At 48.1% G+C, this 13780-nt stretch overlaps 2 protein-coding genes across 5 annotated transcripts; one reads left to right on the forward strand and one right to left on the reverse strand.

Annotated features, from left to right (window-relative positions):
* Positions 1-351: 351 nt before the first annotated feature.
* Positions 352-2702, forward strand: LOC135622876 (patatin-like protein 3). 3 transcript variants are annotated; one of them, XM_065125165.1, is made up of 3 exons: positions 352-1410; positions 1575-1678; positions 2363-2702. In XM_065125165.1, the coding sequence occupies exons 1-3, from the start codon at positions 502-504 to the stop codon at positions 2541-2543; spliced, it is 1194 nt and encodes a 397-aa protein (XP_064981237.1). In that variant the 5' UTR covers positions 352-501; the 3' UTR covers positions 2544-2702. The 3 variants fall into 3 exon arrangements, with proteins under 3 accessions (XP_064981237.1, XP_064981235.1, XP_064981238.1); XM_065125163.1 differs by having other exon boundaries at positions 1616-1678; XM_065125166.1 differs by lacking the exon at positions 1575-1678.
* A 1961-nt stretch (positions 2703-4663) lies between these two features.
* Positions 4664-6646, reverse strand: LOC135622877 (patatin-like protein 3). Of its 2 annotated transcripts, none has more exons than XM_065125167.1 (2): positions 5599-6646; positions 4664-5434 (listed from the first exon to the last, which is right to left on the reverse strand). In XM_065125167.1, the coding sequence occupies exons 1-2, from the start codon at positions 6505-6507 to the stop codon at positions 5327-5329; spliced, it is 1017 nt and encodes a 338-aa protein (XP_064981239.1). In that variant the 5' UTR covers positions 6508-6646; the 3' UTR covers positions 4664-5326. The 2 variants fall into 2 exon arrangements, with proteins under 2 accessions (XP_064981239.1, XP_064981240.1); XM_065125168.1 differs by having other exon boundaries at positions 4667-5393.
* Positions 6647-13780: the final 7134 nt, after the last annotated feature.

Genomic DNA, 13780 nt, shown 5'->3' on the forward strand with positions numbered 1-13780 from the left:
AAAAAAAGTGAAGCGTGGCGCAACCTGATTCGCCGCTGTCACTGTCTCGTCCGTCCCCGACACCGTCCTGGGATCCATGCGATCGCGTCCGATCCCCAGTACCGAAGCCGTCGGTGACCGCACGCACCGAGGTCCTCCCACACGTGCAAGCCCATCTGAACTCCCCGCCGAGTCGTCGCCGAATCCCCCTCCACCGACCCGACGCAACCCACGCGTCACCCAGCCTTCGTCCCACTTTCCGCAGCGCATCTCCCCGCCTCCGATCTCGACCGTTTGCGGCTCATCCGACGGTTGCTGCGGCTGACGTACGGGTCAGGCCCACGTTCCGCTAACGTGCTCCGTGGTCGTGACCCTGACCTGCGCGCCTTTCCCCTTGGCTATTTAAGCTGGAAGAGCAGTTCGCCGCCTTCCAAGCTCGAGTCCTCCGTTCCGTTCCAGATAAATCCGGTTCGGTTCTTTTTCTCCGTGGGGCTCGACCGCTTCCATCACGCTCTCGGAAGGATGGCGTTCGTCGACGCCGACAAGCTCAGTTACGAGATCTTCTCCGTCCTCGAGAGCAAGTTCCTCTTCGGCCTCGACGACCCCAACAAGCTCTTCTTCCCCACTTCCTCCTACTCCTCAGCTGGCGCCTCCCCCCGGACCGCCGCAGGTGCCCGAGGAAGGATCCGGATCCTGTCCATCGACGGCGGCGGCAGCCCCTCCGATGCCCTCCTCGCCGCGGTCGCCCTCGCCCGGCTCGGGTCCTCCCTCCGTCACCGTTCCGGCGACCCATCCGCCCGCGTTGCCTACATGTTCGACGTCGCGGCCGGCTCCGGCGCCGGCGGCGTCCTCGTCGCGATGCTCTTTACCAGGGACCACGACGGTCGGCCCTTGTTCTCCGCAACCGACGCCCTGCACCTCCTCCTCTCCGAGAGCCGCCGCCGCGGGCGCGGCTTCTCCTCCGGGAGGGGCCTATTCCGTGGGATGTTCCGTCGACCCGGGAGTTTCTTCCGTCGGATCTTCGGCGACGCGACGCTGAGGGACACCGTCAAGCCGGTGCTCATCCCGTGCTACGATCTCGCCACGGGGGCGCCGTTCCTCTTCTCGCGGGCTGACGCGGTAGAGGCAGACGGGTACGACTTCCGGATGTGGGAAGTGTGCGCGGCCACGTGCGCCGACGCATCCACCGCGGCGGTCGATCTGCGGTCGGTGGACGGGCGGACGCGCGTCACCGCGGTGGGCGCCGGGGTGGCGATGGCCAACCCTGTGGCCGCGGCCATCACGCACGTCCTCCACAACAAGCCGGAGTTCCCGTTCGCGGCCGGGGTGGAAGACCTCATGGTGGTGTCTCTCGGCGCTTCCGCCCCCGCGCCAGCCGCACCGGGTGCCGCTGAGCTCGTCAGGATCGCTGGCGAGGGCTTCGCCGACATGGTACGGATTCCGGACTCCCCCATCTCCTTTCTCCCGCCCGCTGCTTTCAGTTTCTTTTCCTCTTTCTTCGAGACATTTTCTAGCCCTAACCAATTGTCGGTAAAAAACGTATCCTGACCGTACATTCTCACAATCATCTATGATCAAATATTTTGACGGTTCAGATTAACTCATCAAAAGCCGTGGCTTTTGTGATCATCGTCAGGTGGATCAAGCGGTGGCGACGGCATTCGGACACCGTAGAGCAAGCAATTACCTGCGCATACAGGTAAACCTTCGACTTCCGTGAGCAAACTATACCTACTGTTAGGGTAAACAACTTTATGCCATGGTCTCGGGACCGACGCGGCTTGTTCTGGGTCCGAATGACGGGAATCCCCCGGGAGATTCCTCGGAACAGTAGAGGTCGTCGACCCGCTGGTCAATTTGGCCGGGGAGAGGGGTCGTCGTTTTCTCCGGAAAAGGACTCCCCGCCTGTACGTCCGGCGAGACACGCCTCGTCTTCGTTCCTACACACAGGTCGGGTCGGAAGCTTGGCCCGACCCCTCCGACGATCAAGTTAATGATGTCCGACCCGACCCCTCTGACGATCAAGTTAGTGATGTGGAGAAGAGTGCTCTATCTTTTTTTCCTTTTCTCTCGTATCTTAGAACGCGACGTTATTTATAAGGGGTTTGAGTGTTACCGGATGCACCTGCCCACTGGGAGCAGGGTCGTATCCCCTGATGACGTCTGACATTGTTGTTGGCGTGTCGTGATGAGGCGAGTCTGAGCGATCGTTGATGGGCCTCGATTGGCGTTCCAGCCCATGCTGGTCAGGCGTTGTCAACCCGTCAGAGGCACGGGGCGTCAGCTGATATCACGAGGGTCTTGTCATAATTATTGCCCTTATCACCTATAATAACGTGGTTATAGCCACAGCCGATGGATTGTTCATGGATAGCCTCTGCAGGACACCGCATTCATGTCGGGAAATTGCACGCCAAAGACGACGAGCTCGAAGAGCTCGGTGGAGGCAGCAGAACGCGTTCTGTCACAGCGACACGTGGAGTCGCTGCTCTTCAGAGGGCGAGGAAAGATCTCGGAGCGGACCAACGACGATGAGCTCGACCGGTTCGCGGAGGAGCTCGTAAAGGAGGAGTGGAGGAAGAAGGGCTCGATCTCAACATTGTAGACTGACTAAAATAAACCCAACTAAACTGAACAACCTTATTTTGGCTTCAGTTTCTTTTATATGGTTTGTACAGTTCGATTTTAAATTATAATAATTGAAAGAGCACGGTGTCTATGCATGATCCCTCTCTCACCCCATTTAATAAAGTAAAGTAATAAAAATATATTTGTGCCAAATGTGATAGATTTAGGTCAATTATAGTAGTATGATATCTATCAGATTACTCCGACGCATCCAAACCAAACTTTATTCTATATTTGCCTATTGATTTTTTCTATCTAATTATATCTATTATTTATTTTAAAAGTAATTATTTTCTTAAGGTCGTTATTAAAGTTAATTTTGAAACAGGATACTAATCACATAATAATAATAATAATGAGGTGATGAAGCAGTTGGCTAAGATTGAGAGTTCCAACTTCTCAAAGCCCATTCAATAAAATAAAACAACAAAGGTATATCAACTCTTTGATATCTATCAGATTATATTTGCTAATGATTTTTTCTACCCAATTGTGTGTTATATTTATTTTTAAATTTATTATTATTTTTTCTCAAAGTCCAGTGTGAAAGTTTACTACGAATTAGGATACTAACTATATACTAATGGGGTGGTGCCACAGTTGGTCAGCACATAAGTGATCCCTCTCTCACTCCATTTAATAAAGTAAAGTAATAAAAATGTATTTGTGCCAAATGTGATAGATTTAGGTCAATTATAGTAGTATGATATCTATCAGATTACTCCGACGCATCCAAACCAAACTTTATTCTATATTTGCCTATTGATTTTTTCTATCTAATTATATCTATTATTTATTTTAAAAGTAATTATTTTCTTAAGGTCGTTATTAAAGTTAATTTTGAAACAGGATACTAATCACATAATAATAATAATAATGAGGTGATGAAGCAGTTGGCTAAGATTGAGAGTTCCAACTTCTCAAAGCCCATTCAATAAAATAAAACAACAAAGGTATATCAACACTTTGATATCTATCAGATTATATTTGCTAATGATTTTTTCTACCCAATTGTGTGTTATATTTATTTTTAAATTTATTATTATTTTTTCTCAAAGTCCAGTGTGAAAGTTTACTACGAATTAGGATACTAACTGTATACTAATGGGGTGGTGCCACAGTTGGTCAGCACATAAGTGATCCCTCTCTCACCCCATTTAATAAAGTAAAGTAATAAAAATATATTTGTGCCAAATGTGATAGATTTAGGTCAATTATAGTAGTTTGATATCTATCAGATTACTCCGACGCATCCAAACCAAACTTTATTCTATATTTGCCTATTGATTTTTTCTATCTAATTATATCTATTATTTATTTTAAAAGTAATTATTTTCTTAAGGTCGTTATTAAAGTTAATTTTGAAACAGGATACTAATCACATAATAATAATAATAATGAGGTGATGAAGCAGTTGGCTAAGATTGAGAGTTCCAACTTCTCAAAGCCCATTCAATAAAATAAAACAACAAAGGTATATCAACTCTTTGATATCTATCAGATTATATTTGCTAATGATTTTTTCTACCCAATTGTGTGTTATATTTATTTTAAAATTTATTATTATTTTTTCTCAAAGTCCAGTGTGAAAGTTTACTACGAATTAGGATACTAACTGTATACTAATGGGGTGGTGCCACAGTTGGTCAGCACATAAGTGATCCCTCTCTCACCCCATTTAATAAAGTAAAGTAATAAAAATATATTTGTGCCAAATGTGATAGATTTAGGTCAATTATAGTAGTTTGATATCTATCAGATTACTCCGACGCATCCAAGTTTCTTTTTTTTGTCTACTAGTTTTTTTTACCTAATTGTGTTTTATATTTATTTTTAAAGTAATTATTTTCTCAAGTAAGTTATCAAAGTTAACTACGAAACAATATATTAATCACACAATAATGGACACTGGTTCATTCAAGGTTTATTCTTTTTTTTTTGCTTTGTTGAATGATTTTTTCTACCTAATTGTGTCTTTTATTTATCTTCAAATTAATTATTTTTATTACTTTATTGTGCAAGGCTCGTTCATGCATAGACACCGTGCTCTTTCCATGAACAATCCATCGGCTGTGGCTATAACCACGTTATTATAGGTGATAAGGGCAATAATTATGACAAGACCCTCGTGATATCAGCTGATGCCCCGCACCTTTGACGGGTTGACAACGCCTGACCAGCATGGGCTGGAACGCCAACCGAGGCCCATCAACGATCGCTCAGACTCGCCTCATCACGACACGCCAACAGCAATGTCAGACGTCATCAGGGGATACGACTCTGCTCCCAGTGGGCAGGTGCATCCGGTAACACTCAAACCCCTTATAAATACCGTCGCGTTCTAAGATACGAGAGAAAAGGAAAAAAAGATAGAGCACTCTTCTCCACATCACTAACTTGATCGTCAGAGGGGTCGGGTCGGACATCATTAACTTGATCGTCGGAGGGGTCGGGCCGAGCTTCCGACCCGACCTGTGTGTAGGAACGAAGACGAGGCGTGTCTCGCCGGACGTACAGGCGGGGAGTCCTTTTCCGGAGAAAACGACGACCCCTCTCCCCGGCCAAATTGACCAGCGGGTCGACGACCTCTACTGTTCCGAGGAATCTCCCGGGGGATTTCCGTCATTCGGACCCAGAACAAGCCGCGTCGGTCCCGAGACCATGGCATAAAGTTGTTTACCCCAACAGTAGGTATAGTTTGCTCACGGAAGTCGAAGGTTTACCTGTATGCGCAGGTAATTGCTTGCTCTACGGTGTCCGAATGCCGTCGCCACCGCTTGATCCACCTGACGATGATCACAAAAGCCACGGCTTTTGATGAGTTAATCTGAACCGTCAAAATATTTGATCATAGATGATTGTGAGAATGTACGGTCAGGATACGTTTTTTACCGACAATTGGTTAGGGCTAGAAAATGTCTCGAAGAAAGAGGAAAAGAAACTGAAAGCAGCGGGCGGGAGAAAGGAGATGGGGGAGTCCGGAATCCGTACCATGTCGGCGAAGCCCTCGCCAGCGATCCTGACGAGCTCAGCGGCACCCGGTGCGGCTGGCGCGGGGGCGGAAGCGCCGAGAGACACCACCATGAGGTCTTCCACCCCGGCCGCGAACGGGAACTCCGGCTTGTTGTGGAGGACGTGCGTGATGGCCGCGGCCACAGGGTTGGCCATCGCCACCCCGGCGCCCACCGCGGTGACGCGCGTCCGCCCGTCCACCGACCGCAGATCGACCGCCGCGGTGGATGCGTCGGCGCACGTGGCCGCGCACACTTCCCACATCCGGAAGTCGTACCCGTCTGCCTCTACCGCGTCAGCCCGCGAGAAGAGGAACGGCGCCCCCGTGGCGAGATCGTAGCACGGGATGAGCACCGGCTTGACGGTGTCCCTCAGCGTCGCGTCGCCGAAGATCCGACGGAAGAAACTCCCGGGTCGACGGAACATCCCACGGAATAGGCCCCTCCCGGAGGAGAAGCCGCGCCCGCGGCGGCGGCTCTCGGAGAGGAGGAGGTGCAGGGCGTCGGTTGCGGAGAACAAGGGCCGACCGTCGTGGTCCCTGGTAAAGAGCATCGCGACGAGGACGCCGCCGGCGCCGGAGCCGGCCGCGACGTCGAACATGTAGGCAACGCGGGCGGATGGGTCGCCGGAACGGTGACGGAGGGAGGACCCGAGCCGGGCGAGGGCGACCGCGGCGAGGAGGGCATCGGAGGGGCTGCCGCCGCCGTCGATGGACAGGATCCGGATCCTTCCTCGGGCACCTGCGGCGGTCCGGGGGGAGGCGCCAGCTGAGGAGTAGGAGGAAGTGGGGAAGAAGAGCTTGTTGGGGTCGTCGAGGCCGAAGAGGAACTTGCTCTCGAGGACGGAGAAGATCTCGTAACTGAGCTTGTCGGCGTCGACGAACGCCATCCTTCCGAGAGCGTGATGGAAGCGGTCGAGCCCCACGGAGAAAAAGAACCGAACCGGATTTATCTGGAACGGAACGGAGGACTCGAGCTTGGAAGGCGGCGAACTGCTCTTCCAGCTTAAATAGCCAAGGGGAAAGGCGCGCAGGTCAGGGTCACGACCACGGAGCACGTTAGCGGAACGTGAGCCTGACCCGTACGTCAGCCGCAGCAACCGTCGGATGAGCCGCAAACGGTCGAGATCGGAGGCGGGGAGATGCGCTGCGGAAAGTGGGACGAAGGCTGGGTGACGCGTGGGTTGCGTCGGGTCGGTGGAGGGGGATTCGGCGACGACTCGGCGGGGAGTTCAGATGGGCTTGCACGTGTGGGAGGACCTCGGTGCGTGCGGTCACCGACGGCTTCGGTACTGGGGATCGGACGCGATCGCATGGATCCCAGGACGGTGTCGGGGACGGACGAGACAGTGACAGCGGCGAATCAGGTTGCGCCACGCTTCACTTTTTTTTTTTTATGGCCCGCGGGGATCAGAAAAAGGAAGAAAAATATAGAGGTAATACTGTCCATATCTTTTAATTACATGGCTTTAATAGTTACTTACAAAAGGGGATCAATTTATTAACTTGATAGGTCACATAAAGGTTTCACCTTTTTAACATAAAGATTTCACCTTTTTACACTTTGTCCTTCATAAATTATTTTCGTGAATTGTATCCTTATTAACTAGATTACAAAGATGTTATGACACAAACACCATCCTGTTTATAAGAATCAGGTTTTTTAAAAACTAATTAACATTAATCAAATCAAAATATTAAAAAGAATTAAGAATTTGACGATTAAAAGAGTTATCCAATACTCTCATCTTTTGCAAGCCTGGATAAGTTTGATAATTTATTGGGTTAAAAATCAAATAAAATAGCAAATGATTAATTGGTTAGATTAGTATATATGATCTAATTAATTCAGTTCCAAACCATAGCTAGTTTTGCTTTAAGTTATGCCTGTATATTTGTTTAGATGATCATTTGAAAATTTTACATAAATTACACTCTATTTACTTGTGGTCCGAATGTGTGCTTAAAGGGAATTTTGCAGCATGATGTATGTATCTGTCTGTAAAAACACTTACCTTGTTGGTATACTTTGTATCAAATTTTCCAATCTTGATCCCAATGTTTGGCATTAATCACATAAGTTGGTGTTAGGTTTATTCTAATTAGATTGGAAGTTTCTGGGTGCGGGGTAAGTTTCACTTGTTGAGGGATTGACGAGGAGCAAGACAAGAATACGAGATCAATGATATATCTAATATATCAAATCTTAACGTGGTACGCGTAGTCAAATGATGATTCCATATCATGACAAATCATCTGATTTTATCAACGAATAGTTTTTTCCTGTCTTCTTACCATGCATAAATACTAGGGATAGTTTGATATCAAATATCATGATTCGAGCTTGGTGGACTAATTGATTTTTCAATTTTGTTTCATCGAAATTGTTGATCAAAATATCTAAGCTTCATTTTTAACGAGAGAGTAACCAGACATAGACATTCAAAAAGACTTCTTGTTTTATATTTGCTTTGATATTGTCAATCAACTTTTTTCATGTGATTCGAGTGTTAGGTTTATGCTGATCAACTAAAGTATCGGAAGGCTCCTCTTGGAGTCCTTGTTTGATGAATGAAGGGTTGGTGCAAAGCATGGTGTAATACAAAAATGGGTACCAACCACTTTATTCCTCCTGGTTTGAAGGACTACTTGTCTTGGCAGCACACTGTCACGGACTTAGCTGGTTTTGCCAAAGTCGTGCGGCACCCTTGCGTGTCCGTCCGCAAAGGTCAGCCTCCCCGAAACCTCCCACGGTCCCTTAGGACCTACAAAAGAGAAAACGGGTTAGAAAAACGCCTCACTCGGGATCCACAAGCAAACAATCCAGGAAACACTTTATGGACAATGCAAATTACAAAGAGACTTTACAAGCTCAGAACAGTTGCACAACAAATGTTAAAAATGATCCATTACAGACCGAGAATCTCTCACGTGTGTCCACATAACACAATCTTTATTTACAAGCCTACAAGGGGACTCTTAGCCTTCGGCAGTCCCTCTATATGCTGTGCAGAGCATGAACAAACCAAAAGACACAGACATACATGAGCATTGCATCCAACATCCTGTTTCGAAGTTTGTCCGTGACATTCTCCCCCACTTATTCCTTCGACGTCCTCGTCGAAGCCTTTGCCGACACTGCAACTCCTTGCCTTTGCTGAGTCTTCAATCTCCTGCTCCAGCTGCAATGCACCTCCTGGCTCCCAGCTGCTCTCCGCTGTTGTTTTTGAGTAGTCGAACCTTTGATCCGCCATGCTGCTTCAACTCACCAATGACTCTGACTCTGGTGTGGGGTTGGTTGAGTTGTGTTGATCCTTGTTGGTTCCTGCGGATCCTCCAAATGAAGGAAAAGACCATCCTTACTGCGCCAGTCTCTCAAAATTCCACATGCTGCTTGAACTGGGTGGATGCTTGTTGGAGCTTTAACGAGCATCCTTTCGCAAACTTCTGAAGTTTTGGGTCCTTCCTCCACAAAATTTGTCCATTGACTCTTCTTTCGCTTAGTTGTCACCTCCAAGTAGGTTCGCAACACTTCCGCTTTCGATTGGCATTTCGTTGGGAAATGAAGCGGACAATCTACTCTCAGTAGCACTGATCACCGTTGGTGAGGATTTGACAACTATTGTCTTCCATTATCTTCGAAGGGTCTTTGAACTTGTGTAGAGCTCCTCTGCTGGATAGATAAGAGAATTGGGGTACTCGGTTTTGCCCATTCTCTTAATAGTTGAGAAGGCAAAGGTTACTTGACTTCGCCCGCCTCCTCGAGGTTGTACTCCATGCATCGAGCTGGTTACTAGCCTTCGTCTGCTCTTTGCTCACACTTCTGAAGCACTTGAAGTGTTTGCACTCCTTGCATTGAGTTAGTTACTGTGATTCACCTTCTCAATGCCATTGAACTTCTGGAATGCCGGAAGTTTTCACCCCAACTTGGAGTAGTTCACTGATAGATTTGGTCGCCCCTGGGAATGTACCGTCTTCTCCATCAACCCTGCCGCCTACTCCACTGAGTAGCAAAGGTACAACACCGCGTACTGTCTGCTTCGTTCCTTGGTCGTGCACTCTTGCATGACCCGAAGTCCTTCTCTTTCGGCTATCTTGATGAGAAGCTTGTTGACACCGGTCTTACGAAGTTCCTTGGCCTCGCCCTTCAGCCTTGTCTCAGTACATGGAGTTTGCCTCTGCGTACTCCATCTCCTCGGCCCCTTTCACGACCAAGCGCTCTCCCTCCATGAGAGCAAGGGATCAATGACTTTCACGAAAGTCCCGCCTCTGCGGTACCATGGCGCTGCCATGCCCATGGCCCTACTATCCATCGCCTCGCATCTGCATCCTTTTTCTTCACAATCAGTAGATATGTCTCTGTGGCACTCCTCCGAGTCCACCTCCATTCTAACTGATGCTTGATTTTGGGTAGCTAAGTCCCTCTGGACTCGTCGTCGCTTCCTCGCCCTTTTTCGACCCCCTGCTTCAACACCTCTGGGTTCTCCAAGCAGATCTCTTTGGTCGACGGAAAGACAGACTGCAACCCCCATGCATGGCCTCTGCCATCACGTTGTAGGATTTGCACCGATTCTGTTCTCCTTAGCTTCCTTGGTAGCAACGTTCGCTTACTCGACCTTGTCCTCTGACTTGTCGGGCTCCCTTAAGCGAATATAGTTCTGGAGCAGTCCAACTCTCTAGCTGCTTCGATCATAACTCTGCATGATCAAGTCCCTCCCATGGGACTCACTGGTCCTTACATTCGAACTTCTCCCTTGGTGGAACACAACCCCCATATGCTGATGACCAAGGCTTTCACCCGATGCAAAATTCGATGCACGCACGGAAGACCCGCCTCTGCGGTACCATGGCCTTCACTCCTTGAATCCATAGCCCTTCTTGTCGTCGTGTTGTTCACCGAAGTAGAGCTTCCAGTAGCTCCCGATCATACCTCCATATGATCAAGTCCCTCACGGGGTGCTGTGTGTATCGTATTGCCGCGAACTATTCCACCACGATCCACTGCACCATGTTGCCTCCTAGTGACATCTCCATTGCATTCTGATCCTTGTGGGGTGAACTCGAATTGTGAACCCTCCATGTGTGGCCTCTGCCAATACATCGCAGGGTCTCCTCCACTTTCGACTTTGTTCGCTCCTTTGGCAATCGACCTTCATCCACCCACTCTTGGGTCACACTTAGATGAAGCACCGCTCTAGGACAGTCCATCGCCTAGTAGCTCCCGAAGTCCACCGACTTCGCTGAAAATGGTGCACCATTGTCTGGATCCTGGGTCTCTGCCCCTACCAACACAATCTCCGCTGCGCACCGCTTCCTTCAAGCAACTTGAATAGAAACACTGTGGCATATTCTTCAAGAGTACCCGCCTTCGCGTCCTCTTGCCCCGTGCCAAGGCCTTCTGAACCCAAGTTCGCCTCTGCGAGTTGAGTCGCCTTAGTTCCTTCGCCAAATGCTTCTCTGAGATAAGGTGCATGTGCCCAAAAGCTCCCTTCATCTTTGGCACCATGCAAGGTGAGTCCACTCCAACAGAAAGAAGGACCCATGGAACAACATGATTCTGCTCTTGCCTCTGCAAGAGTTCATGTCCTTGACCTCTGTCCAGGGAAAGCTCTGCGCCTCCGCTCCATGTTCCATCTTCTATGCCGACTCACTTCATACGGCTTGGGTACTTCGCCAAGTCACACCCAAGTTGCTCCGCTCCTCGTTTTTGTATTGCGTTGATGGTGGCCCTCGCGCCCACCATTCCACGGGTCAGCCCTCCCTTGAGTCCGATCTCCATATCGACTCCAAGTGTGCCTTCATTTGTGTTGCTTTTGGTCGCTCCCCCACTTGATCTCGCAATGCATCCACCAATGCATTCTCTCAAGCGAGATCATGCGACGACTCCTCGCCGCTCGCTCAGTCTGTTGAGCTTCATGAAGTTGTTGAAGGACTCCTCCTCAACATGTGCGGTCCGTTGCACATGATTCTCCCTCTGGAGAGCCGGGACTTATCCCTCCTGGATATCTATCCCGTTGGAGCAACATCTCTCTTTAATTCGGAGACCACCATCCCCTTGGACTACTCCGATTTGCCGAACAAACTGTGCATTGTTCTGCCTCCTGCAAACGCATTTGCTAGATTGCGACTCCACGTCAATACAGCCACCGCTGCACCACTCAAGGCCTAGCAACATGCTGAACTCGCTGTACACTTCAGCCTCCTACGGACGTATCCTTTGCATGCCGAAGAGAATGTTCCAATGCTCCATGGTGCCGAGCTCCGGTCGCTTTGGGATGGCCACGAACAGTTCGTCGTCCGTATACAAGCCCTTGCATGAGTACCGAATTCTTTGAGTTAGCAATTCCCCTCACCTCTGTGAGCTTTGCATAACTCTTTCGGTCGCCGAACAACCCATTCCACCTTACATGGTCTCGACTTTTGCCAAGCGCCTCGCTTGCTTTGAGCACCATCAAGTGTTGTTGTCAACGTTGAGCCGTAACTCAAACTCAGCCATCCCAACATTTGTGCGCTCCACATTCTTCCCAGCTTGCTTGTCCTCGTGGTGCCTTTGGCACGAAGGGTTGGCCATTCCTCTGAATGCCAATCTCAGATGCCCGCTCCTCTGAGCGACTCCTTTTCCCTACATCTCAATGTCCGTTTTCCCCAAAACGGTCGCGCGTGCTAGCTGCCCTCAACGCAGCCCCACTAGGTCCCCCACGTTTGCATGTCAAGTGTTTCTATGAGTGCTTGTCCCGCTCTGATACCATCTGTCACGGACTTAGCTGGTTTTGCCTAAGTCATGCGGCACCCTTGCGTGTCCGTCTGCAAAGGTCAGCCTCCCCGAAACCTCTCTTGGTCCCTTAGGACCTACAAAAGAGAAAACGAGTTAGAAAAACGCCTCACTCGGGATCCACAAGCAAACAATCCAGGAAACACTTCATGGACAATGCAAATTACAAAGAGACTTTACAAGCTCAGAACAGTTGCACAACAAAGGTTAAAGATGGTCCATTACAGATCGAGAATCTCTCACGCGTGTTCACATGACACAACCTTTATTTACAAGCCTACAATGGGACTCTTAGCCTTCGGCAGTCCCTCTACATGCTGTGCAGAGCATGAACAAACCAAAAGACACGGACATACATGAGCATTGCATCCAACATCCTGTTTCGAAGTTTGTCCGTGACAACACGGGGGCATGGACTTGTTATTTAATTCCACAAGATAATGCAGGTGTGTTTGTCTTCATTACACGTTGGCCTCTTTATGTTATTGGCTTTTTCTTCCATGGGCTATTCAACCTCTCTTTCTTTGTTTCATAAAAAAATGCTTTCGTTGTGTACATGTTGCTTCCTCTTTTGTTCATATATATCATGGTGAAGGGCAGATGTCATTTAAGGTTCTTCCCCGCATTCAATAAAAGCTTAGCTACTCTTTCACGCAAAGGTCGGTGTTGAGCATTACTAGTGTACTTCGATAAGGAAGGAAGTCTTACGACTTGCACTGATGGCAGCTGAGCCAGTAAAGTGATAGAAAGCAATGTTTAGTATTGAGTTGAGTGTATAATTAAATAAACTCATAATTATGAGGGGTTTATTTTGCAGCACTAAGTTAGGTTCTATTTGAGGGGTAAGTATAAGCATTACTATATTGCTCAAGAGTGAGTGAGAAGAAAAAACAGAACTTTTCGTATGGTAAACTTTATAGGAACATAGATTGACAGTTGATAGTACAGATTAAGAGAGCGTAGGTTGATCCTCCTATATTCTGCACTGATCGGGATCTTATCTACTGGATTCCTCATAAGTTTTTAGTTGGTTTAAAATTTTATTATTATCGACTTATCAATTATCCGATTAGATGAAAATTAAGGAGGTTTGGGGCATGAGGGTTATATGTGGAGGTAAGCTGATATAAATTGTGTATAATTCTTGAGAAAAAAAGGGAAGCAAGTTCTAGTAATTAAGAATGCTTTATTACACTTATACTTTATCTCCACTTTCAACAACTCGTGCAATCTCGTTGAGATGCCATCTTTTCTTTCTTGACATGAAAGATTCAAGTATATAGTCCACAGAAACGACAAAAGGTACAAGAACAATTCGATTACTTTGTGCAACATAGTGATGAAAAAAATTACTTTCCAGTTGATCCCAGGTGTACCTTAATAGATGCCGA

The sequence above is a fragment of the Musa acuminata genome, chromosome BXJ2-9 (assembly GCF_036884655.1).
Source record: "Musa acuminata AAA Group cultivar baxijiao chromosome BXJ2-9, Cavendish_Baxijiao_AAA, whole genome shotgun sequence".
Lineage (NCBI taxonomy): Eukaryota > Viridiplantae > Streptophyta > Magnoliopsida > Zingiberales > Musaceae > Musa > Musa acuminata.